This window comes from Prinia subflava, chromosome Z (assembly GCF_021018805.1).
Source record: "Prinia subflava isolate CZ2003 ecotype Zambia chromosome Z, Cam_Psub_1.2, whole genome shotgun sequence".
NCBI lineage: Eukaryota > Metazoa > Chordata > Aves > Passeriformes > Cisticolidae > Prinia > Prinia subflava.
Window position 1 is genome coordinate 5,723,817 of NC_086283.1, and position 26,621 is coordinate 5,750,437.

Here is a 26,621-nt window from a genome sequence, read left to right on the forward strand (position 1 = left end):
CCTCCTGATTGCTCTGGTTAGTGGGGAAGAGCGTGCAGCTCTGGCTGCAGATGCAGACTGAGATGCAGCTTTGGCTTTGTAAATCAAGCACATGTTGAGCTCTCAAAGCTATTCTAGGTTTGTGCATCAAGGAGTGAAGGTTCAGAGCAGGTTGGGAGAGCAGGTGCTGTCTGCGCTCAGTGTAAGGCTGTCACTGCATTGACAGCTGAGCCGCTGTTCTGGAACGTGTGGCTCCAAGACTGTTATTTAAATTTACTTCTTTAGTTCTCTTTAATGATAAGAGTTCCCCAGCCTGTTTCTTCATTGAATGCATCTTCTTTCTTTGGTGTTGTATTTTGACTGCGACTCAGTAGAAGGAAATGAAGTTGAAGGACTTTGTTTATATTTTTGTATATTTGTATATTTTATGTGCACTTGCATGTTTGTGTTTATTCATATGTATATTTAGATTTAAATTTTTATTTTTATATTAGTTGAATTTTTATATTCTTGTATTTTATGTTTATGTATTTGCATTTATATTTTTATAGTTTACTGAAGTGGTGTACACTTAAACACACACTTCTAGCAAAAGGCTTCAGAACAAAGATGTTCATTAATCTCAACTACTTTGTTGAAGACTCTGGTCATTTAATGTTATCTTTAGGTTAGATTATTGTCCAAGAGGTATGAATGAAGAGGCAGTTGAAGACAGACTCGTGAACACAGCCCTGGATTAAGAAAGGAGGCTTAGAAAGTGACCTTTTTTTGAATGGAAATATTTCTCTAAAATCCAACATGCTAGATGTACCAGATAAATGCAGTTGGTAGACCCTACTCCATAGCATAGTATAGCATTGCTGGAATTAGTAAAAAACTTGAGACATTCCCAATTTGAAGGTAACATTACTATTCCTCTTAAGTCTTATTGGCTATGTATCCAAGATGTTTAACAGTAAATCGGCTGTATAACTCACATTTTCTCATTAATTGTACTGCAGAAGTAGGTCAGGCACTCTGCGGTGACTCATTAAGCAAAATAAATAAGAATCTTAATGTTCCCTCTGTTTCAGCTTAGCAGTGTCTAAAGTGTGTAAATAAAAAGGTGGGACTCCATTTTTGATACTGGGGAAATATTTAGTCTCCAAGGCCTCTGTTCTGGCTACATTTACTCACAAGGATTAATTGATCATGTAGGTTTCAAGATAGGCGATGTATATATGGGTTTGAAAGATCAGAGTCCAAGCCGTTTCCTCACTGAGAGTCAGATTGTTTTGTTGAACAAGTGCAAGGATCTCTGTTGGGGGGAGTAATTACAGAACACGAGTTATTGATGTCGCTGTGCCTTGCAGGATGAAGCCTCAGCTTTGGAGTGCTGCATTAAGCTTATATCGTAAGCAAATAAGGGCTTAGAGCAAGCTAAGCATCAGGCTTTATGGACCAGAGCAAAGGTCAGGTAAACACTTAACCCTAATGGGCAACGTGGTTTAATGTGCATTCATGTATAAAAGCACTGAAAACTGGACTTAGCAGCCCTGATATGGGAGTTTCACCTTTGGCTCCTTTGGAATTAATGTCACAGTGGGCAACAGGAAACTGGAAGACTAAATCTGCAAATGTTTCCATGTCAACTATACCTTTAAATACAGCAGTAACTGGTAATATGTTCAAAGTCATCAGCTCCTTCATCTTGGTTTTGAGTACATTGTGAACACTGGCTTTTCTGCAACAGACTGCTCCTCCACTGCCTGGATAATTAAGTCATGGTAATTTATGGCTTGCTTCAGTTTTGTTTCTTTGTCTTCACAGTACTGGGACTGATACTGCCAATGTGGGCCATTGCTCTAATATCAATTGGTGTGTCCTTAGTATTTGCTGTCTTAGTCTGGATTTTTGTGTGTCCCTGGATGAAGAGAAAAATAGAAAGTAAGTAGTTATTTGATGAAATGTGAGTGATATAAAATCATGGAATATTAGATTACACAGAGGTGGAAGTGCCCTTGAGGGGTCACCTAGTCCAGTCCCTAACCAGAAGCAGGATGTGCCTAAACTATTCCTCATGTATTTGTGTAATTTGCTCTGAAAAAGCTGCAGTGGTAGAAACTCAAAACCTTATTAGGCACGATTGCAGCGCTCAGTTCTGGAGTCTAGCAGAAACAGGAAAATAAAACCTGGAATATAATCTGGTTTCTATTTTATTAAGAAAAAGTTAAAGAGAGCAAGCCTATCAGAAAGATCATCTTTAAGTGTCTGTTTTAGCTTTGCAGTAAATTGGGCTGATCACACTTTTAGTTGCTTTGCTACTCTAAACAAATGCAGGGAAAAGTTTCAGGTTTCATTAACAGATGAACAGCTCGGTGTTTTACTTCACTGTTTTCTATGTTCACTAACTTACTTGCTTTGATGAATTTTATCAGAAGAAACAAAGATGTAGAATTTTCACACATGCACATAGTAAAATGTTAGAAATAACTAATGTGTGTATGAAATGAAGCCTGGTTATTGTAGCCAGTGTTGTTGGCTGTATAAACCATCCTGTTGATAAAAACAGTGGAAACTTAAGTAACAAGAGGTATGGGTTTGGTTTAAAATTACAGTACCATTCTTTCCTTAGGCCGGTTAAAGAAAGATGCTGCACTGTCGAGGATATCAGATGAAAGTCTTGATAAAATTCAGGATGAAGAAACACCAGTCTTTAAAGAGCTTCCAGGTGCCAAAGCACCTGATGAGAGCACGATTCCCCTTACTGGCTCAGTAACAGAAGCTGCTGGGGCATCAGATAATATTGCAAATGGAAACCATCCACGTGTACCATACGGTAAGGAGCTAAGACAACTTAGAGGGTTTGTTCTCTTCCTCAATTTTCCTCAAGTTTCAATGAGGTTTCTTAACTGCAAAAAGGTCTCAGCTGTAAATAGTAAATTAGTGTTGGGAATTTCCATTTCTAATCTCTTTTCAGTGCTTGTTTGGAAAGATGCTCATTTACAAGTGACATTTTCTAGAAAGAACGTAAAATCAATTACATTTTGTTTGGCTGTATTTCAGTTTTAGAAACAGCTGAAGAAAAATTACTTGCCTTTTTGTGTTGCTTTACTTCTTATTCTTAATGGTGTTTCCATCCTATCAAGCAGTGGAAAAATACAGAGCACACAGATTACTGATGTATGAAGGTTAAATTCAGCATAAAGATGATTAGCATACTGCAACAGGAGATGAAAAGATTTGGACTTTAGTTGACAAATGTATGACCCTTTGGAGCACGTCCACTAGAAAAATCTCACATTGTTTTCTGAACATACATTTGTGAGAAGTAGACTTGTGTGCATAAAGCTCTTCCTGCTCTGCCATGTGGTAGGAACATCGCCCTCCACTTAGCGGTCTGCTGACTTTGATACCACTTTGGTAACATCTACAAAGCCCTGTAATTTGGTTAATAAATGCCTAATATATTCAACTGATTCTTACAAAATCAAATAAGTCATGACATGGAGCCCTTAGAATGTGTGCTTCCAGTTTAAAAATAGCTAAACCCAATTCTGAATATTGCACAGTGTAAATCCAGGAAGTGAGGAAAATAAAAAGACAGTTTCTTCAGAAATATTACCTGTGATAGATTTTGATATGTGTCCTACAGTGTGTGCTAACATTAAATGTATACAGTGGGAATAATCATCATCATGTTCATAGAACGAGTATATAGAAAATGTTGCAATAGCTAAGGAAATACTTCTGCAGAACATGAATTTTTCTTCTTTTTTTAAAAATTATTGTTAAAAGCTATGTAAATGTCTCCTAAATGAATGAGTATGAATGTCATGTCTCTTAAACAGAGAAGTCCCAGTATAAAATGGCAGTAAACCATATTTCAGAAATCCAAATTATTCCTATTCAATGTAGACAAAACCTCTGAAAAATAGAGCTTGCTTTACAAGAAAGGAACTTTATGGAAATTTATATTTTCAAAGAACCTGAGGATTTAACCCATCAAGTATCACATTTGAATAGCTCATCCCAAGTGACTTGCTGCAAGTCATGCAGCATGTCTGGGGAGACCCAGCACTGGAACAAAGCTCTTTTTGCACAGAAGATGAGAGACTTTTATTTTGCAGTGAATCGAATCTTGGCTTATTCACTGCATGTAGTGCAAGTTGATCTTTTTTGTCCTGTATTCTCAGACGCTGGCCACATTATTGTCTTGTGTTGGAGGAAGGGGGCTTTTGTATTGTATTTGTGTAAACAACACCGCTAAATCTCTGCCTTTTTAGGAAGGGCATTTTCGGTGACACACACCTCGGTGAAATCACCTGTTTCCAATGGCACCTTCAGCTTCGATGGCCACGTGAGGAGCGATGGCCATGTTTATCACACTGTGCACAAGGACTCAGGTTTATACAAAGACTTGCTCCACAAAATACACCTGGACAGGGCCAACGAGGAGAGGCCCACCGCAGAAAACAACTACAGACTCTTACGGCGCAACAACAGCTACACTTGTTACACTGCTGCTATTTGTGGCATGCCCGTGCATTCCTCCTTTAAGGCGGCGGATACGTCTGCCCCAGAAGACAGTGAGAAGCTGGTAGGAGACACTGTTTCTTACTCCAAGAAGCGAGTCCGCTACGACAGCTACTCCAGCTATTGCAACGCAGTGGCTGAGGCGGAGATAGAGGCGGAGGAAGGTGGGGTGGAAATGAAGCTGGCCTCTGAACTCGCAGAGCCTAACCGGCCCCCCGTTGATCCTGTGGAGGAGGATAAGGAAGAGAAAGACACCTCTCAGGTCCATCTACTTTTCCACTTCCTCCAGATCTTAACAGCCTGCTTTGGATCCTTTGCCCATGGAGGCAATGATGTCAGGTAAGAGGATGAGATCTCACAAACCAGCAATTTTGCAGTTTAAGTACATGGAGCAAAGTTTGCCAGCTTGGCTGTTTGGAAAGCACATTTGTTTCTTCTGGTAGATGATCATCAGGACTGTGTATCATCAGTGTCCTCGGTGCTTTCCAGGAATTGCGCTGATTAGTCTATGGTTTCTTTTCTTCTCAAGGCTAAAATCTCTTTTTATTTGCTGCTAAATGACTGTGAAGTAATTAGTTTACATTTAACTTTGGCAGTCTTGGAGGCACTGAGATGCCACACAACATGCCAGCCACTGTAAAAGCAAACAGGACAGTCCCAGCCCTGCAGAATTTGCAGCCTATTTTAACTGCAAAATGAGAAACTTTCAACAGATGGGAGGTTTTAGACTATTTTTGCTATCAGATGAATTTCATCTCTTGTCACACAGCACCTCACCATCTCGGTGGCATGTGGCTGAAGGGCAGTTGGGGTGAGTTTACTGTGCCTCTGGGAACACTGCATATTTTTCCTCTAGGATTTGGCTAGACTGCCTCTTCCCTAGACCTGGAGCAATCCATTTGCTATTTAATAGATGCTTTTTCCAGTATCATGATAAGGTCCCCTGAGAAATTCTCTCAAGTGGCTTGTTGAAGCAGCTGTCCTTATTTGGGTTGTGGCTGGGGATTTACTGAGTCCCCTTCCTGCTGGACCCTTGCCAAGGTAGCCATGCCCTGATGGTGTTGGTTTCAGTGTTTTCATCAGGACTTTACAGCATTCATAATTTTCACTGTCCTCCTTAGCCTCCTGGGCAAACCCTGTCCCAGTCTACAGAGAGAACACTTACGGCTCCTTGCTCTCATCAGCCTCCTAATTTAACTCATAACTCATCGTGAAATCACTTACAAACATGTTTCTTTCCTCCCCATCCATCCAGCATCCTGGGAATTCAGAACAGGGCTTTCTGAGGAGCCTTTTGTATTTCCTTAGTATCCGCAGGGATCTGGCTTTGTGAAGGAGTCCAGAGTCCCCTCATCCTGTAGATCAGAGGGCAGTGGTGTAGCTTTCTTTCCTCTCAGATGGTCTCTGTAGCTAAAGACCTTTTGCTCTGAGCGTGCTGGCCAAGAGCGAAGACCCACGGGAGTCAATATCCAAGCTCTGCGAGTGGCCAGCAGCGAGTGCTGAAGGGAACGCAGGAATAAGGACAAAGACTGCTGATATTTCTTGTAATGTGCCCTGGGAAATACCACTGCAGGAAGTTCACAGGCTACCTCAGCAGTTGCTGCAGCTCCTTTCATGCTCCTCAAGGACTCACATGTTTATGCATGCACCACTTGCATGTTATGTAGGAGGAAAGGGTAGTCAGTTGTGTTAGAAGTGATCTGTAAGGACGCAGTTAGTTCAGAAATCAAATTTGGCGTTGACAGGAGCTGGTCAGGATGAAATATAAAATTCAGACTGTGCTGTATGTGTTGTTGTGTCTTACACTGTAATTCCCTTACAATTTTGCATTTGGACTAGCTTGTTACTGTGGCCATATCCTTTCCTGAAAATTCATATGTTTATAAGTGTTTTTCAGATCCTACTTCTGTTGGTGATCCTATCAAATTTGCCAGGAAATGTGTTTTTATTAAGTGGTGTTTATTCCAAAACCTCTTCTTAAGCTGAATTCATATAATTGCAAAACTAAAGAAGAAGTCAGCTTCATTTTGTGAAAGCTGGTTGAAAAGAGGGAGATGGTCATGTGTCTAGGACTGGATAGGAACCCATCCTTGCAATTGTAATGAGTTCCAGCTAAACAATAGACTTAAAGACCCCTCCATATGCCTAAAACATTTAGCAGATAGAATTCTCTTGGAATGCAGATATCTATCCTGTGGATCATATAGTAGTAGTTTTGTAGTAGTAGTATAGTAGTAGTAGTTTTGCCAGTCTTTGCCTAGCAGAGCAAAAGATGTCTTGGCTCCATCACATGTTGCAGGAACATCTTTTGATCTGCTCAAAAGGCAATGCATTGTTTAAAAAACGATGCACTAGGACCTAGTGAGTAACACAGCTTTCTGTTCATATTTATGTCAGGAAATAAGCCCTGGCAGTCCATCTTCCACTGACGACTGCTATCTTTTCATCTCCCTCCTTTGTACGCTGTCCTTCTGCTCATTTTAGGTGCTGCTGTCAAGCTGTTGCTCTAATGTTTTTCTTCAGCCTTGAATCCTGTTGTTAAAATCCTGCTTTTCTCTGCATTTGGTTTTAAGCTGCTCACTCATATATTTAGGATAGCACCTCCATCGTCCACATCTTCTTCTTTGGACTTGACTGCAACATTTTCTTTCCATATCTTGTAACTTACTCCTGTGCCATGTTTCTATTTATTTTCCATCAGGCTGTTTGTTGGTATTCCTTGAAGGGACAGGAGCAGATAAGAGGAGTGAAGAGAGAAAAATAAAAAGCCAATATGAAACTTAAAAAGTGCAGATGATTGAAAAGTAAATAATTGACCTGTTTTAGAGCATATTTAAGCATGGGGTATCCAGCACAGACTGAACTATGATGCAGCTCAGAAAAATTTCATGGATCAGAAGTGCCCCATATAGTTTGGTGGACAGAAGATCATATGGAGATCTCTCTTGTTTCTTTGTCCAGGATTTACCCATGGACCTGGAAGAGTTAAATCAGTATTTTGCCCTGACTGCAGAACTAATTCTTAACTAACTCATGGGGTAGGTAGACCCCAGTTTCTTCTGAGATGATGCTTTTAAGGCATCTTAATGAAATCAGCCATCTTTGCTGTAGAAGCTGATGTCTGTAGCCATCCGGGCTCATGTTCAGGCTGACATCAGCAGGGATGCTGGCTGGTGCAGCTGTGTGTTAAAGGAAACAGGGAGTGATGGTAGCTCCTTATTTGGGTGACTGTTTGTTGGGACCATCCTCTCCCACCCCTGCCGCCCAGCTTATGTGCACTGTGTCAAGGGTGCTGGAGCCCTTCCAGGGCTGGGACCAGCTGAGCCAGGCCCTGAGCCTTGTGACACCACCATGCACATGGACTGAATGAAATCTAAAGAATTTAAAATCCCAACTAAATGTGTTGGGACAGAACAGCTGAAAAAAATGTTGTTGTTGAACTTAATTAGAGGCGCCCAGTGAGCAGATCCCTCTGGCTCAGCACCCGAGCACAAAGGGAGTGCGTCAGGTCACTGCAAGGGCACTGGGAGAATAAAAAGGGCAGGGTGGAAAAAAGACCTGGGCCTGGAGCGTGACACAAGGAGAACTGCCAGCTTATAAATGCTTGTTCAGAGCCAGCTTTCCAGAGAGACCGGGAGGCTCTATGCAGGGATTATATGCACCTATGGCTGAGTTGGACTGACTAAGTTGGAGCTTATTTTTCTGTAGATATGGGCTGATTCAGCAGGAATTGTGATCTGGAGCTTCAGTGCTGCAGTCACAGCAACCTACCTTTGTATTAACAAATAGCAGAACAGCTGGTGAAGCTGTAGGGTTTATGCTCTGCTTTAAAGTCTGGAAGCATGTTTGAATTAACTACTTCTCAAAAACAAAGGCAGTTGGGCAGGCTGTTTTGGACTTGGGTTGAAAGGACTGCTAAGCCCAGAAAGCTGATATGAAACATAAAAACTGCAGGTGATTGTAAGATAAATGATTGACCTGCTTTTGAGCATATTTAAGCATGGGGCATCCAGCACAGACTGAACTGTGATGCAGTTCAGAAAAATTTCATGGATCAGAAGTGCCCCATATAGTTTGGTGGACAGAAGATCATATGGAGATCTCTCTTGTTTCTTTGTCCAGGATTTACCCATGGACCTAGAAGAGCTGAATCAGTATTTTGCCCTGACTGCAGAACTAATTCTTAACTAACTCATGGGGTAGGTAGACTCCATTTTCTCTGAGATGGTGCTTTTTGGCATCTTAATGAAATCAGCCATCTTTGCTGTAGGAGCTGATGTCTGTAGCCGTCTGGGCTCATGTTCAGGCTGACATCAGCAGGGATGCTGGCTGGTGCAGCTGTGTGTTAAAAGGAACAGAGACCATGTTTTCTCTGGTGCCCAGCACAGCAGTGGCTGTGGCTGCTCTGCTACTGGGCTGGGAATGAGAAAGCTATGAGCAAACAGTGTGTTTGCCCCACAGTCCTATCCTAGCAAATGGGAAGATGCTTTCATTGACTCAAGCAGTCTCTGGAGCTTGTTATTCCTTGAATTCTTACAATCAAAGCAGGATGACCCACAGAGAAATGCTGTAGGTCAGTGCAAGTTTTGCTGATTAAAATATGTTGTTTATGCTGTGAGGAAAGCCTGAGCCTTGTACTCCTACGCACCTGTCTGTGCATGTGTTTAGTCATTTCTCATACAGATTCCTTCTATAAATGAGCAGCCTCTTCTGTCCCTTTCTACCTTCCTTCTCTTACTCAGGCCAATACTCCTCATGGAGAAACCTTGGGGGTGTCAGAATGAGCTGTGTGCCTTGGCTTGTGTGAGCAGGTAGCTAGCTACCTATGCCCATGGGTTTGGGCCTTGGAGGAGGGTTGATTTAGTGCCCTGAGGGTGGCAGAAGGCAGGGTGCTCCAGCTGAGCAGGGTGACCAGGGACCGTGCCACCACTCCTGTCTGTGCATGCCACGGGACAGTCAGTGCTGAGGTTTGGCTGGTACAAGTGTAAGGAGGAGAAACCTGCCTGTGGTCATTTCACAGGATCTCAGTTTTCCTGAGTTCCTGCTGTATAAATTGTTTGAATGTGTCTACTCTAATTAAACTTCCTGTGGAGGACTTCAGGACTTCCTTTGCGTATTCATGCTTAGAGATTAGGAAGAAGGGGTCATTGGAGTTACAGTCTGCAGGTGATGCCATATGGATTTATGGCACAAGTTTGAGAAAGAATGCCTGTCATTATCTAAACAAGATAGGCTATATTACTGACAACAGGATTTAAAACCATTTCAGAACTATAGTAAAAATATTTGATATTTTTTATATATTTCTACACATTCTTTCAGTGGTTTTAGGGAAGCTGACTGCGACTAGATTGCAAATTCATTTTTAAGCAAAACAGTTTGAGAAACTAGGAAACGTGTGCTTGCGCAATATACATGGAGAAGAGCTTTCTCCTCTCACCTTCATACAGATTTCACTGAGTTTTGGGTCAGAGCGCACAAACAGCAGTAGGATTTGCCTTTTCCCCCTCTTCCTAAAATAAATGCAAGGGGATTAAAGGAGGGAAGGGCCAGAACATTGCCAGTATCTCACTGCACGCGGAGAGCTTAGTGGGATTCAGCCTCTTGGCTAAATAAGGAGTCTAAAGGAGCTATAGTAAGGCTGGATTACAAAACAGGTATTTCTTATTTCCTCCCTGCGACCTGCAGTCAAGATCACTTAGAATATTTAGGAAGCTAATCTGTCTGTTATATTTAGTGAGGGAAGCCTGATATCTGATTTCTTCCCTTTTTAATAATAGTCCATCCTGTAAGTCTAGCCTGTGCCCCAAGGAGATATGAATCTTCATTTCTGTCATTAATTATGCAGGTACATGACATTTTTGTTGTGCCATGCAGGCAAGTCAGAGAAGAGCAGCAAGAAACGGGGTCTCCAGTGAGCATGGGAATCCCTCTCCATGCCTCTGTGAACAGGGCCCATGGCTGGGCTTGCCAGGGGAAAAGCTGATGCTGGTGGGCATGGGGAGGATGGATCCAACCCTCCAGGATCCAGGGAGGTGGGGTGTCAGGGCCAGTATTTGCAGGACACAAAGATGAGCTGCAGAAATAAAAGTATGTCCTCCTTGACTCATTAGCACACCCAAATCTTGCATTTCACAGGGCACAGCTCTGACACACTTTTATTGTGCTGTAGTAGGTACACTATTTCAAGTCTGTCCAGTTATTTGAACTAGGATAAAACTTCCCTGATAATCTGATATCCCTGGAGATTAGGGCATGTTTTTTTTCCTGTTGCTACATGCAGGCGTATCTCTCTTTCACTCTTGCTCAGCTGGGTGATGTCTCAAGGCATAACAGCAGCCTATTCAGAAATATCATCCCACTGATTTTCCCAGTGGAAGGTTTGTTTGTGAAATCCTGGTTTGGGAAATAGTCAAATGGCTGGACATTTTGTACTTATACTTGCAATATTGAACTCCTAATACAGATTTCTCAGATGGCTGTTTTGCTCGTCATTCAACTTTAATTGGTGACAATGTACTTTTCAAGGTTCTTTCAGTCAACTAGAAAAAGTGGATAAAAAGCAATCTCCTTTTTCAGGCGGCAGAGAATCTAAGCATGGTCATCAAGGAGTCACAAAGCATATTAAGAGTGCAGTTTTTCAAATACAGTTTTTCTTTTTGAGCAACTCGCTACTCCCCTCTAACAACAGCAAGGAAATAGCAGTGTTGCTGCTTCGTAACATGTTATGACAAGTTTGATGGGGTTTGGCCAGAGAGATTCACCTGATGGCTGAATCACTGGGAAAAAGCCCCTCGTTTTTTACTTAAAAAAAAAAACTGTTAGTCCTTATTCCTCCAGAGAAGATCTTGAACTTGTGACCCAAAGGCACCTAAAAATTTCTGCTTGTGTGTGTGTGTGTGCATGGGAAGCTGTCATTTCTAAGCCTGTCTCACGATAGCTGAATGTGGGGTGGTTATTTTTGTTGGTAATACTATCTGTCTCACAGGAGAGCGGAGAAGCCAGCTCTATTTATAGTTCAGATTCACTGTCAAATGCTGTCTTTCACAGCAGTTTCATAAACGCTGTATGACAGATTCTAGGCTGAGAAGTTGTGCCAATTCACGTTAGTTGAGAGCGCCGGCAAAATCATCGCGAGGGTCAGGCAGCCCTTCAGAAACATGGAGCAGCCCTTCAGCGAGCCACCATGGAACACGTCTGCCAGTGCAAGTGCTGCAGTGGGTGGCATTAAATCCTGCACTGCACCTCCAGGGAAGGCAGGCAGCCCCTGTGCAGCACCCCAGCTGCAAAGCCCTGCACCCTGCGAGTAATCGGCCGGCGGAGCCCAGCAGGGGTGGGGGAAAGTGCTGGGTGTTGGAGAACACACTTGGCAGCAGGCAGACTTAGGAGATGGGCTTCTTACGCCATAATGTTTTATAAACTCGTCCTAAAATTAACTTGTATTGGCCCCCACCTTTGTGCTCGGTGGGAAAGTGTGTATTAGGCATGCAAAATTAAAGTAATACCATGACAGGAGCAGCTTATTTTCTGTTTTAAACCAAATAGCTAGATAATACAGCAAATCCACTAAAGCACTTCAGCTTCATAGGAATGTGAGGGCAGTTTTACATTTAGATAGATGTGGATGGGGGTTCAGAGCCCCTGTGTGACCATCTCAGGCATTTTTTTTTCTCTAAAGTACCAAGGATAAGATGTGGAGCTCCAACTAGGAGCTCTCCACAAGGGAGAGTTAGTTAAGGTAACTAGAAACCTGTGTGGGAGAGTGAGAGAAAATAGCTTTTTGAAAATAGACTTGTGAATCTTAGCCAAATGCATGGAAGATTTGAGGTCTGCTTTCCTGCTAGTCATGTCTTGAATCAAACGAGCTAGAACCAGCAGGAAATACTGTGAAAGCCACATCTCAGTCTAGCCAGCATCCTTGTGGTTCATCTCGTTAGTCACTCAGCTGTAGAAGACATCTGTTAAGCAAACTCTCTTATCTAACAATGCCTTTTTTGTTGCTGGGTTGTTTTTTTATGTGTTGCTTGTCTCTCACGCTCTCTTACGGTGCTGTTGGGAGTGGTTGTCTTCCTCCTCTGTGCTCACGATCGTAGCCTTTGCAATGCCTGAGTCAGACACATCTGCTGCGAGCTTTTGGCAGTTCCATGGTGGGACAGGCCTAGCAGCTTCTTCCAGAGCTGTTTTTCCATTGGCATAGGGAGCATTGGTACAACAAGCCCCTTGGACTGCACCTGCTGAACAAATCTAGAAGCTGAAGGAGCCCCTTTGGAGAGCTGTGGTGGTGCTGGATTCAAGTCACTGTTGCTGTTCGTAGCCACTTGCAGATAACTCAGGCTGGGAGAAACCACTGTCCCTAAGAGCTGAACACTGAAGTCACACTGAATATTATTTACCATGAGAGGAGAAGTGTCCCTCTGGTGTAGACAACCAGTGAGGTAGATACTCACAAAGGAGAAGGAGGTTAGTTACATTTTTGCCTTTCCAGGCCTGTACGGATGCAGTGCTCTTTGGCTTTCTTACAGGGAAGGTACCAGAAGTGCTGCCTCTGTGGGCATCGTGTTATCCCTTCTGATCTCTTGGACAGAATCAGCCAATCAGATTCAAGAGGCTGAGCATAAGTCGGGAGAGTTTTGCCTAGTCTTCCCTTGCCACAAATAAGAAGCTTTTCCTCAAGGATTAAGCTTAGTTGATTCACAGAGGTGTAGCATTTGCAAATAATTAAAACTGGATTTTGATATGGAAAAGCATCGTTTTCTGCTGCAGTGCTTGAAGCCTTTTCTGCCTTTTCATTTATGTTGGGACTGACAAATATATATGCATAATCTCTTTAGAACAGTGAGGAAGCAGTGCTTGAACTCACTCCAAGTGTACCTGAAATTTTCTATGGGAGGTTTTTTTCCATGTCATACAGCACTGTAAAAAGAGATAATCAGTTTTGCCTTTATTCATCTGATCAATGTGTTATTTGCCTTTATCTGTCCTTCAGCATCCATCACTTTATTACATTGAATTACATTTCTTTTTCTGTGCCCAAGAAGTCATTTAAGTGTGCAAGTAATTTAATCCATACCAGAAAACACTGGAAAAGCAGTTTCAGGTTGATTTCAAAATATTAGAAGTGCTTCAGTCAAGAATCTCTTCTTCCATGCAAGTAAAATAATTCTTGCATTTAGGCCCTACATACTGTCCTTCCAAAACTGTATTGAATGTAATTGAATGCTTACTTGGGCACAGTATCAGACCAGCATTTTCAAGTGTTTTAGCTAGTGGAAATCACTCTTTATATAAAGAGTCTTTAGTTCTTCATTGTACTACCCAATGTCATTAAACCCACTGGATTTTATTATTCATGTTAGCTCACTAATTTATTTTCAGGATCTTTCTCAGAATCGGTAAGAATTATTAATTTTTTTTTAAATCAAAGAGCATCTTAAACTATTTCCATTTCCCTCACAGCTTGAATGTTGCTGTGAGTGTTTGCGAGGCAAAAGTTTTTCCTTATTACTTTGCTTCAGGATCACCTCTCAGGGTTCAGAGCTCAATTTCTCAAAGGCCAGGTGAAAGCAGGAGGGTCTGGTGTTGCTGAAATGTGCCGAGCTTTGCACTGCTGGCGACCCTCGTCTCTTGGCAGTCACCACTCAGCCCCTGGCACCTCGTATCTGGTAAAGATGGGATTCAAGGAAATTATTAACTGGCATATACAGTGACCTGGTTTGCACAACATTTGACATTAAAACTGGCCCTTACCCCCATCTATGTGCTTGGGAGTGGAACCAGGAGCTAAATTTAGCAGGTCCTGGCTCCAGGGCAAGCATGGCTGTCAGTCCTGCCTGCGGTGCTCACTGTGACCTGCTTTCCTATTGGTTTACAAAGAGGGGGGCTTCCCTGATGGTGTTCAGGTTTTTGGAATGACATTAGTCAGGTTTGTTCTGCTCTTCTCATCATTATTTAGACAAATATAGCACAGCTTCACTAATTATGCTTTTTGGGTGGTGAATAAATGCTGCTCAGCAAGGCAAGCAGATAGTTGGTTTTGTAGAAGAGCTGAGAACAAAAGGGATGTTGAAATTCTTATCTGCTTTTTAGTATTTAAGCCTCCAAAGTAACTGGATACTGGCTTTTAAGTATTTCTTCCAGCTAGAAGTTTCTGTCTAGAAACTTGATGCTTTTTTAGAATAAACAGAGTCAGAAGCCTGACTCCAGACACCAATATCAGATGACCTGCATTAAGAGTGGGGACTTCAGTGTTGCTGACTTCCAATATTTTTCCAGATAGAAGCAGCAGGGTAGCAAAAAGGGCTTACACCAGCTCTGTGTCACCAAAGGGTCCTCTCTGATCCACTCCAAATCACTCTACAGCAGTCTTTTGAAGATAACTAAGTCACCTTCCCAGCTGCACTCAGATAATATCCTGAACATTACAGGCTGTCAAACTAGATTATATTTCTGTATTCTTGTCTGCAATGGTAATTTTGTTTATTATTTTCCCCTCTTTGACAAAAAGAGCCAATTTGATACTTGAATTTTAAAGATGCACAGGTCTTGAATTGGTAAATTTTGAGATAGTTTCAGTGCAGTACTAAAAATAACTGATTTTTGTCACAGAGCAGACATAATGAGGTACTACTGACTCTGGCATGTCAGAAAACGATTTGTAAAAGAGAAATTTGTTTCAGGATTTGCTCTAATTGTCTCTGAAGAAGTGACAACTGAAAAAGCAACATGGTAAGAGTTGCCTGCTGCTCTCTTTCCAAGTGAGAAAGGGTATTGTCTGTAGGATCAAGTCAGAGTAGTGCTGCACCCGTGATGAAGACAAACCGTGCAGAAAATAAGGGACTTCTTTCAAGGCAGCTGTCTGAATTTTTGTAACTTGGGTGACAATGTTTCTGTTTCTGCAGCAATGCCATCGGTCCGCTCGTCGCGCTCTGGCTTATCTACGAGCAAGGTGCCGTCATGCAGGAGGCATCGACTCCCATCTGGCTGCTGTTCTATGGAGGTGTTGGGATCTGTGTGGGTCTCTGGGTCTGGGGAAGAAGAGTGATCCAGACTATGGGGAAAGACCTCACTCCAATCACACCATCAAGGTAGGCCCACACGTGTCGTCGTGGTTGTGTGAACTTTGTGTGTGAGCCAGTCTGAGAAATTGCTGCTCCAGTATTTTGTTTGTAATGCAGTTTCCTGGGTTTGCTATGCTTTGATTTTGGTGATAACCTGGCTTTGACTTCTCTGTCTTTCTAAAAATAAATGAAAGAAATAAGTGAAAAAGGAGAAAAAGAAAGCATGAGAAAAAGAAAGAAAATGAAAGAGAGAAAGAAAAAAGATAACTCTGCAATACTGAATGTGTTTAAGACATAGATGTCTGCATGAACAGACAGCAGGGTCTTCTGCTGATGACCTAACTAGCGTGATAGAAGGTGCATTTGGAAATGGCAAGATTACAGTGGCTTTCCCAGCGTGCTTCAGACTATTAAACCCATATGTATTTATTACAGTAATTTTCGTCTTTAATGCATACTCGACCTCTGCTGGTGCTTACCCGAATCACTAATTAGGCACGACTCACCACAGCGTAGAGTAGAGAAGGTCTCTGACGCAATGAGCCCTGCAGACGGGGCACGTTCCCATTACTCAGCCTTTCTTGTTCTCTTAACTTACTCACATGACAAAAATCAGTTGGAGATAAAAGAGTCGAAAGAAGAAACGGGTAAGACTTTGGCACGCTGCATGGTATCAGTCCGAGCTGATGCAAAGAGTGATTGTGAAGTGTTTTCTTATGCTTCCCGCAGTGGATTCACTATTGAGTTGGCTTCGGCGTTCACAGTTGTGGTAGCTTCCAATGTTGGACTTCCTGTCAGTACTACACACTGCAAGGTATGCCTTTGCCCAGCGACTGCAGTCAAGGCAGTCTGGACTATTCATCTTAAAACTGTGCTGCTCGAGCCAGGGGTAATGGCACGGTGAGGGGAACACAGCCGCTGGCAGAGGATGGTTCGGTAGGGGTGTGTCAGCACATCTCGGTCATGCCAGCCATGTGGGAAACTAATCAGGCTTCCAAAAAACACGTCGGAGTTGTCACATTAAAGTCACTGGAATTGGCCATGGCATAAACTCCATAGCTGCTGGTGAAGAAAAATAGTGCTTGCAAAAGCATGAGCTCAGTTTTAAAGCAAATGATTGAAAGGAAGAGCCTGGTTTCCTCTGACAGTGCCATTTGAACCTGGTCGGGTAACATTTCTTCCTTGTTCAGAGGCTGCGCACCATTCATCATTTATACTTGACTTTCTTGATAAGTGCATGGCATGGGATTTCCTGCATATAACTCTTTTACCACAGGTTTTCCATCTGTCTTTTTTTTTTTTTTTATTTCTTCACAGTGGATTTTGCATTGAAGTAATGTGTGCGCTAACGGTACTTGTAGCCTCAAATGTGGGTATTCCAATAAGCTCCACCCATTGCAAGGTATTGGAGTTTGCAGTGATACTATCAGTAAATCACATCACTAGGACAAACCATAACAAAATCTGGGAGATACCGACTGTTGCAGATTGCCTTCACTGTGCCGTGCCCTGCAGACCATGACCGCAAAATAACAGGGCTCACTTTTAAAGGCAGTACAGCCAAGCAAAGTCAGTATTATAACTAATTGCACAAAAGTCTGGACTTCTTTCACCCCTACATGGTTGTATTGAACTAACATAGATATATTTAAATAATGTAGATTCGTAGTCTGTGTGAACCCAGCTATGTGTATTTTAAAACCACCTGTATGAAAAACACTGCTACTTCATTAAGCTAATATTTTAATGTCTCTCTTCTTTTAAACCAACCTGTCCTCACTTTTGTGCATTGTAATACAGAATCTGGCCCTCGTAATTAGTCCTTTGAACAAGGTACTTTGCTTTCTTGTTGTTTTGTTGTTGGTTGTTTTTAAGACCACTTTGTAGTATAGATACAGGCTGGGTAATGAGCACAATTTAATTGTGTCCTGAAGACATTTATATAGCTTGTAGACATGAGGAGGAGTGTGGACATTTACAGTACTGGAAGAACATAATGGGAATTTGGAATTTTGTTCCCTGGGAAATTCTCAGGTCAAATATCCCATCTTTTTTCCTTTGTTTCTCCATGGACTCTCAAGCTTCTAGAAGTGCAGAGTTGTTTGTTTCTTTCACCCTCTGTCAGGATGTGGGGAAGCCCCTCCAGGATCAGAGATCCCAGAATGGCAGTCCCCCTGTGTCATTGCACGCCACCAAGACCAAGGCCTAAAAAAAAGACAGTCCTTGCAGGATTCACTACTGCTCCGTGAGGAGCAAGGAGCCCCTGGCTGGGGCCAGGGCAGGCGGGTTTCTGGGGATAACTGCTCCATGGCATGGCAGGCAGGCTGGCAGGAAGCTTGGCAGCCTTGCCTGTGACATTGACCTGCTTTCCAGTAAAAGAGTCAATGAAATCCACACATCCTGCAAAATGTCCGAAGTTGGTTCAATTGGCCTTTTTCTAGTGAAAACCATTTCTTCAGAAAGCCTTCCTCTATTGCAAAATCATTTATTTCTTCTACCCTGGTGCTCTTTGAGAAGCAGCCAAGACTGAGCTGCTCTGAAAGGCTGTTCAGATTTCCTGGCATTGACAGAACTCTGGTTCCTCTAAATCAAGCAGGGAGAGGAAAAATAATAACAATCCACTTCTAAAAATGCTAGCCTGAAACCACCTCCCTTTAAGCTGACTGGTATATCAAATGCATGAAGAAGAATTTGCCAGGGAGAATAATACAGCTTTGATTATCCCAGTTGTGTGCCTGAAACACTTCTGGCCAACTGTTGTAAAAGAGAAAACATACTTTGGTTCAAACAAATAGACTGAATTTAAAAAGAAAATGTCTTGGAAGCCATAAACTAATGAGAGGGGTATTCATTCACTCAATGCAGCTAAAAGCTTGGTCTTTTCTAACTGCAGAGCAAAATAGTTCGTTTAAAAAAATACTTCCATAAAAGCAGCTAATGTGGTTAGTCTGTGTCTGCTCCCTGTAGCTTTCTGTGTCTCATTAGATGGATCATTCTTAATGGGAAGATCCACTTTGCAATAGGATTAGACTGTTCCAGGGATGTCATGTTATTGTAACTGACTCTGTTTCAGCAAAATGAGATCCTGAGCTGAAAGATCGTAAGTGAGCAACACAGGATAAAGCAAACCCTTGTAACAGATGTATTCTTGTATTCCTTGTTTTCTTTGAGGGCCTAGGGAAGGAATAAAAGGATTGTTAATATAATTTTCTCCATGTGAAAATACCTCGCTGAAAGTGCTGTCAGCCACTGAGTCAAAAGTGCCTTCTTAAAAATCAGCAAAAAATTTGTTTTGCCTTAGAAATCCAAAAGAAAACAGGTTTCAGGTGAGCCTAATCTTGAGCCTCCAGCATCAGGGACTGGGAATTATTATTTTCCTCAGTATTTGCTTCACTGCAATGTAGTTTCTGCTTGAGTGGGAGCCCTACTGAAGGGCTGTCAGTCAACTGAATGTGCAGCAACTGCAACAAGGATAAACTGATGGCAAATAAGGAGCAGCATGAGACAGCTGAGGTGGTGGGAAACCTTTATGAGGTGAAACAGTAGACTGTAGTGAAAAATGGAAACCAAGTGTGAAGGAAAGCTCTGAGCAGCAGTTTTCAGATCTTGTAGTAGATGTGGTGGCAAACTGCAGGTTGGTAGCAGGAATAAAAGCATTTAGTTTCTGGGAAAGGTTCATCCTGATCTGTCTCAGATCAGGATCTGCCTTTGGTCCTAAATCAGAACCTTTGGTCTGCATGAGGTAGTCACTGCCTGATGTGCCTGTCCCACATCTATGGCCAAGCAGCTTTTTCACGCTCAGTGCTGCTGAGAGCCTGGATTGCACCTTAGTCTTTGCCACAGGTACAAGGGCAGAGGAAAGACCCTTGAAAGCCTCCAAGTCAAGAGGGCTTGGAGGTAAGACCTAATCTTTTGAGTCTCCAAAGGAATTTGTCAGAATGGGTCAGAATGCAGTAGCCACATTGCTCTGGCTGCACCAGTTCAACTTCTCCTGGGATCCAGCACCAAAAAGGCAGTGTGGTGTGAATGCATACCTTCCCTTTCTGCTGCCCAGGTGGCACATGATCTCAGATTAGAGATTTAGATTTGTTCTCAGATTAGAGATTTAGAAATAATCATTTCTTAGCTGTAACAGAGTGTGTTCACAGTAAGAGTGCAGCAGTTAAGTACTTTTCCTCTGCAAAAGTGACTTTGCTGAGCTCATTCTGTCAGCTCCATTTTGCCATTATGATTTTGCGGTTTTGAAAAATATTCTCTGTTGCTATGATTGAATTATGTTCTGTGTGTTCTTATTATACACCATTGCACAGGAACAAGAAAGCCAAAAGCATTTCTGTAATGCTGTAAGCAGAGCATACTGAAGGCAAACTGCACAGGTTTCAAACCAATCTCAAAGTAGATATCATCTGAAATTCTACAGAAGGTGTAGTGTGCCTACACCCAAGGATTAGCTACTCTCCTAACCTCTAGTCCATCAAAAATCACTATTAATAAACTAAACTTTAATAATGTTTAAAACAGGTTGCCAATGCCATCATTGCTGATACCATTTAAATTTCAGGAAGGACTCTGAGATTAGCATACGTAGACTGCAGGCTTGCTCAATAAGTAACACTTCTTGTTGCAAGCGTGACAGGCGGATGCTAAGGACACACAAAATGCAAAGCTGAGCCTAACAGCTGAGCTGCTGAAAACCCAGATGCTGTTCCCTTGGGTTAATGCTCTGATGTAGTCACAAGTGTGGGGTTCCTCTTCACCTAGATACACCTCCACCTCCTAAATACACTTACGCCTCCTAATTACAGAGCAGCATATTGTGCACTCCAGGAGCATTCAGATGAAATATTATTTAACAGATTCCCTTATTGGGTCAAACTTTTGCCAGAGGCCTTATTGGTCATGGAATATCAAGTTTAGTTTTCCCTTGTTCTGTTACAGGCACCTTAGAGTTACAGGGTCTTCCATAAATAACTCTTCTCCAAAAAGGAATGTTAAGCAGTAGTTAGAAGCTAAACAGGTGTTAGCAAAACATGCAGATTTGATATCCTCATGCTATCTTTCCCTGATTCCCTGCACTCCTGGCGTGTATCATTTTCCTGGCTCTGTACAAGGGGAGCAGCCCATCTTTTGATCTATAGGCAGGGACTGATACTCCCATTAAGAAAATAAGCAGGGAGGCAGGGATGGCACTTCAGGGAGCACATGCCCAGCTGTGTCTTGGAGTTTCCTTACCTTCAAAACAGGATATTTCTTTCACATTTCTTGCTGCTTTACTGTCCACTTTGAATAGACTTACACTGTTTTTGCTAACAGCATGGAAAGCACTTCCAGGGCAGAAAGAAAATGTAGTCTTTCTGAAGTTTTTGTATCATTTTTCATTGAAAATGTTTTTCTCAGTCCAGTTTTTTTTTTCTTAAAAACTGATCATGCTGGGCTTCTACCTGAGCTTATTAACTGAAAATACCTTTGAAGGAAGAAAAGGTTGCAGCTTTGCCCATAACACAGTGTGTTTTGTCTACAAAACCACTGACCTACCCAGCTGCCCTGGCAGCAGTGTCTTTGAAGGATATCTTGGTATTTTATCCACCTCCCACCATCCTCTTGGTGTCTGAAGTTTGTGTGCCCCACAGGGTTAGTCTGGTATCTTTGTCTGCATGACAGCATTTTAGCTCTGGATGCTTTGCTTGGCTAGCTGGTCCAGAAGGGCTGGTTTCCCCACAGGGCTCAGATTGATGGGTTTGATGTGCTGGGTCTAAGCCTGCATTGTCAGTCTGCCCCCTGCCAAGTCACCATCACTGCCGCAGGGTGGGCTCAGCTGCTTTTACCTTGCCACTGCCATCCTGGTTGTAGCCTGCAGTACTGGAATATGGATGTGGTGTTTTGAGTCAGCGCTGTGAGGTGCACAGGGAGGCTCCACAGCTGCTGGGTGAGGAGGCAGGGCATCCCAAATGGCAAGAGGACAGGCAGGTGGGATAGGAACCATACTAGCTATCCTGGCCTGCCCCATGTGATGGTCTCCAGCAGAGCCTTACTAAGAATATCTTTCCTGGTGTTTTCCTGATTTAAACTGCAATCAGGCCAGACTCAGTGGACACTTGCTCTCTCCCCTGTGGACTGAGTCAGGTGGAGGGCTGCCTCAAGGAGTTATCAGGGCAGAGAAAAACTCACCAACGTATTCTGTTGACTTTTGCTGACCCTAAGACCCATGAAAAACAGGAGAACAGTGAAAAAAAAAATTAAGTACCCTGAAAGAGTCACCCTCCTGTCACCACACCAGAACAGCATCATTGTCATCCTCAGGGGCTTTTTTATCTCAGAGCATTGCTTGGTATCAGCTGGCTGGCATTGGTGTGGCTGTGGGCACGTCACAGGTGCTGAGACGTACCCCTCACACCTTGTCTCCCTCTCTCTTCCCCACGCTCCCAAGGTTGGCTCCGTGGTGGCCGTCGGCTGGATCCGCTCCAAGAAGGCGGTCGACTGGCGCCTCTTCCGCAACATCTTCCTGGCGTGGTTCGTGACTGTGCCGGTGGCCGGCTTGTTCAGCGCCGGCGTGATGGCCCTGCTGATGTACGGGATCCTGCCTTACATTTGAGGGGCTTCCTCTGCCGGGAAAAGGGGAAATGGCCGAGCTACTACCGATGGGAGAAGTGTTCCCGTGAAGGAGGCAGTCAGAGAGGAGCCATCTTCCATACCTAACTTCTTATCTACTGTACATAACGATGTGTCATATTGGTGACATGGTGATGTGGTGCCATTTCTTATATATTAAAGAAATATATATGCATATAGTAGGTAACAATACCTAAGTTATATCATCAGTGGGGTGAAAATAATTGCCTAGAACTTAATATTTAGTAAAATTTGTACATAGTGTATCATTTTGGTGGCTATTTTTTAATCTTTTGAAGAAGAGTATGGATTAGGAAATGTTTCTTGTCCATTTGATATAAGAAGAAGCGAGGTACAGGACTGCATAATACATGAATTTTTTAAAGCTATTAAGATACTGGAACAAAACAAAATGTGCAGAAGTGCTTTTCATAAAATAACTTTGTTCATATCATATTGATTTTCGTGTATCATAGCGTGATGGTTATGGCTGTGTAAATACTTATGAACAGTGACTTTTAAATGGTGCATTTCCCTTATATATTTTGGATAAGAAAGTTTAGGAAGTACCAAAGAAGCAGGGGAATAGCTTGCCTATATTACGTTGTTGTCTCCACGTGTGTTGTGTTTCCCCACCTCTGATTCAACGTTGTTTTCACCAAGCTCCAGCCAGTGAGGCTGGGATAGTACTGTTTGTGTCTTAATGTAACTTTAAGAAAAAAAGCGCACACAAAAAATTAGTTTGCGTGACTTAGTAGGCAGCCCATGGCTCTCCACATAGCTGATAGTAGACTGACTTCATTTTGTGGGTTGATACTCGAGCATCCCACTGCTCACCTTCTACCTTTCCCCTCCAAGTCTCAGCTCCCGGTTGCCCTGCTCTCGATCCCTGCGGGAGGACGGACCGTCAGCCTCCCCCCCGCTCTCCCTCCAGACACGAGCACACACTCTCAGGTACAGGAGTGGGGCCGTGGGGCGCACAGCACCCCCGCGGACAGAAGCGAAGGGCAGCAGCGGGCGGGAAAGGGCTCAGCCCTGGATTTGTGCTTGGAGGTAATGGGTGCCCACGGGAGTGCTGATCCGTGCAGGGGAGGACGTGAGCAGCTGCTGCCTCCCCCCTGGCAAGTCCCATCCCAGCCATAGTCGGCCAGTCTGCTGCTGTGCTGTCTACAGCAAGGAGGGGATAGGAGCCTGGCCCTCTGTGGATGCGGGTTGAATGGGAACCAGCATTTGGGATGAGATTTTTGTCACGGCAGCTCAGGGGAAAATGGCCAGCTACATCCCCTGCATGCCTCTGGAAAGCACATTTGAGTGAAGGTTACTGATTTGTAGGTGGGAGGCAAAGGGCAAAGGGTGCCCAGAGGAGGTTGGGAATCTGTTACTGTTTAAATGCTGCTAAAATTTTGATAAAATGTTCTTGGTACTCCATTGTGATTTTTCCATTGGTCATTCATACCAAATTTATAATAAAAAGATAAACAGCCCCTCTAACTGCCTCTTGCGTTTTTGGAGTGTTACTCAGCTGGAATGGGAAGGCTCCCCAGGCAGTTAAAGCCTACTCCTTGGCATCTGCTGCCTTTTGTCCTTTGTCTGCTGTGGTCAGTGGGATCAAATCATGCTCTGTGTGGTGCTGACAAAAACCTCCCTTTTCTTCCTGCTGTCCTGGCAGCCCCAGTGGCCAGCCCTCGCTCTGCCTGGGCTTGGCTCACAGGCGTCTCTCCGTCGAGGTTTGGGAGCTCGTGGGCTGCTTCAGACACATTCCCTGGGCACTCGCTGCTTCCAAATGCCTCCCTCGCTCTGGCTCTCCTTTCTGGGGCTCTGGAAGCATCCCTGTTGCCGTGGCACCCTGGTGCTCAGTTTCCAACCCCTCTGAAACCTTAGAGCTGTGGTCATAAATAGTGCTGGCAAATGTGTGGGACTGGTGGGCAGCAGCTGAGTGACCAGAGCAGCCAGTAAATGCACAGAGACAATTTGGGACCTGTGGAAAAGGGTTGGAAGAACTCACCTTATCTTAGCACTTGCATAAATAAATGCCTGCCCAGTGGCCCAGCAGTTTCTCACCTTGTTTTATCTGCAGAGACAAACCAGACCTCTCTCACTCCAGCGGCAGGGACACAGCTGCAGTCCTGCCAGACACAGGCAGTGTGCGGAGGGCTGTGCAGCTCTGGGGGTATGTGATAATCCCCCAGCACACACAGCTGGGTGTCTGTCAACACACACATATATAAATAAAACTGCTCTGAGGGAAATGGCTGGCAAGGAAGCATTTCCAAAATACTCCTGCCCTAGTTGCAGTGGGGGGAGGGAAATGGAGGGAGATGGAAAATCCAAAGCAACTTTCTTCACACCACAGAGGTGTCCTTTGCTCCCCCAGAGAAGCAGACTCTGCAGGGGAAGCACAACTGGTGAAACATGGTGCAAATACGGGCACAGTTAAAACTCTCTTTGCTCAGGCAGCAATCAAAATAGGTCTATTTCCAGCTCAAGAAATGGTGGGGGGTGTTTGCATTTTTCAGCAGCATCAGAGCTCAGTGGGGCCAGAGACCTGAGCTTGTTTAGCCAAGGCCTATTTAACAAGCAGATGCTGACAGACCTCGACAGAGATGTGGGATCTTTGTGCCCTGCAGGGCTGCCCTGTCCCCTGGCAGAGCTGCTCCCACCGTGGTCCCAGGGCTGCAGCCCTCCCAGGCAGCACACAGGACAGCACGGATGTCACCAGCAGACCTTGCTGCATGCTGGGGAGAGGTGTGCACAGACTGCTGGGCCTGCAGGGAAAGTGAACACGAGGAACAGGACAGGAGATAAGAGACAGAAGCCTGATGGAAATATTTGTTACAAGTAGAAACTGTTTTAGCCGAGGAAATGCAGCCTGAATTTCAGCAACCGAAGTGTCCACTGTGCTTCACAGACCAGAGGTAAATCTTTGAGTCAAACCAGCCTGGGGAGAATCAGCTGGCAGTGTGAAGGCTCTAATAGACTAATTACCCTCATCAGCCTCTCCTCCTGCCTCCAGCGTTCACCCCACTACCAGATTTCATGGTTTGCCCTGGGAGTTGCTTTGCTTTTGCGCGTCTGACATTCACTGGATAATGCTGGGACATGTCATTCCCACTGGCTGTGCTTGTGCTTCTTGGCAGCGTGCCCTGTGGTGGTGAAGTTGCTGTGGCATGGTGACCTGTGCACCCTGGTCAGTCCTCCCCAGCAGAGCAGCCCTGTTCTGCCAGCTCCTGCTGCTGGTCTCCACCTCCAAGGTGAGCGCCCTGTGTGCTAATGACTGCTCCCACTGGCTGAACACGCCTTGGAGCAGGAGCTCTGCCCATGCCACAGGCACCCAGATTTGTCCTGGAGGTGGTCCCTAAATGCTTCTTGCGGGGATGTGTGGTGAGAGAGGCCAGGAAATGCAGTGGGGAAGTGCATGGGGTAGGACAATGCAAAGGCACAGAGCCCTTAGTTTTTTCGTGGCACAGAGGCCTGGTTTGCCTTGTAGAGAGATCTATTCCAGGGGATGCCCCTGGACTGCAAGATGATGCTGAAGGATAGATCCAAGATTTTTGGAGGGCAGAAGAATCTTTGAATTAGTGTCTTGTGCTGTTACTTCTCTAGAGAAGGTAGACGATGGGAAAAGTGTGGGGTTTTTTTTGGTTTTTGGGTTTTTTTTTTCTTTAAGGACCTTTGGCTTTGCGTTCCTCCTCTCCGTGGAGCTTGCTTTAGTGATGTTAATGATATGGTTTGACGGAGCATTGGCTCCACCTACTGGTTACCAAAAAGAAGTCTGAAATGGGGTAAGATTTTTGTTGCCGATGTGAAGATTTGTGAACCTCCTTTTTCTAAGCAGTAAAGCAGAACAGAAAGGAATTATATGTAATAAAAAGTGAACTGTGCTCTTTGCAGGTGAAATTGTACAAATAGCTAAATATTGCACGCTCAGCTTAATTTCCAATATCTTAGGTTTTAGGAGAAAAAGTATTAGTGAATTAAATTACATTTCCATACTGATTGATACAAGAAGACTTTTCTTCTACTTGTTGTGCAAAAGTAACCACTGTGTCACTTGAGTTTTTAAAACTAGGCTGGTGAACTTCTGCAGTGATGTTGTTTTAGCACTGTATTGATGAGCAAACACTTTTTCCAGGGGTAGCATTGGTCTGAAAGATTTTATAAGCATTTTACACCACTTGTTCAAGTAATTGCAGTTTTCAAAAGTGCATTATTTTTCCTAAGTGAAATAGTATTTTTAAGTTGTACAAATATGCTGTGCTGTTACCAGCTTTTAAGTGCAGAGTTTTTTTTGTGTGAGAAGGTGAATGCAAGTAACAAAGGCTTGTTTCCTTCCTCAACTGCAACCAGCTTCAGAACAAAGTTGGTGCCTGGAAACCAAGCACAAACTATGTCTGAGTTTTGGGGCTCCTTGCATCAGTCCCAGCTGACACTAAACGTCCAACTTCAGGAAGATGACTTCTC

At 43.6% G+C, this 26,621-nt stretch overlaps 1 protein-coding gene across 4 annotated transcripts in view; it reads left to right on the top strand.

Moving 5' to 3' along the window:
* SLC20A2 (solute carrier family 20 member 2) overlaps positions 1 to 23,651 on the top strand; it is a 57,250-nt gene extending 33,599 nt beyond the window's left edge. For 3 of the 4 annotated variants that reach the window (XM_063423178.1, XM_063423180.1, XM_063423179.1), the window contains 6 exons: positions 1,789 to 1,905; positions 2,594 to 2,797; positions 4,245 to 4,833; positions 15,393 to 15,578; positions 16,281 to 16,365; positions 21,979 to 23,651. In XM_063423178.1, coding sequence (XP_063279248.1) covers positions 1,789 to 1,905; positions 2,594 to 2,797; positions 4,245 to 4,833; positions 15,393 to 15,578; positions 16,281 to 16,365; positions 21,979 to 22,143 — 1,346 coding nt within the window. In that variant the 3' untranslated portion in view covers positions 22,144 to 23,651. Of the gene's footprint in view, positions 1 to 1,788; positions 1,906 to 2,593; positions 2,798 to 4,244; positions 4,834 to 15,392; positions 15,579 to 16,280; positions 16,366 to 16,868; positions 16,954 to 21,978 lie in introns of all 4 variants that reach the window. The other variant, XM_063423181.1, reaches the window with a different exon arrangement.
* Positions 23,652 to 26,621: the final 2,970 nt, after the last annotated feature.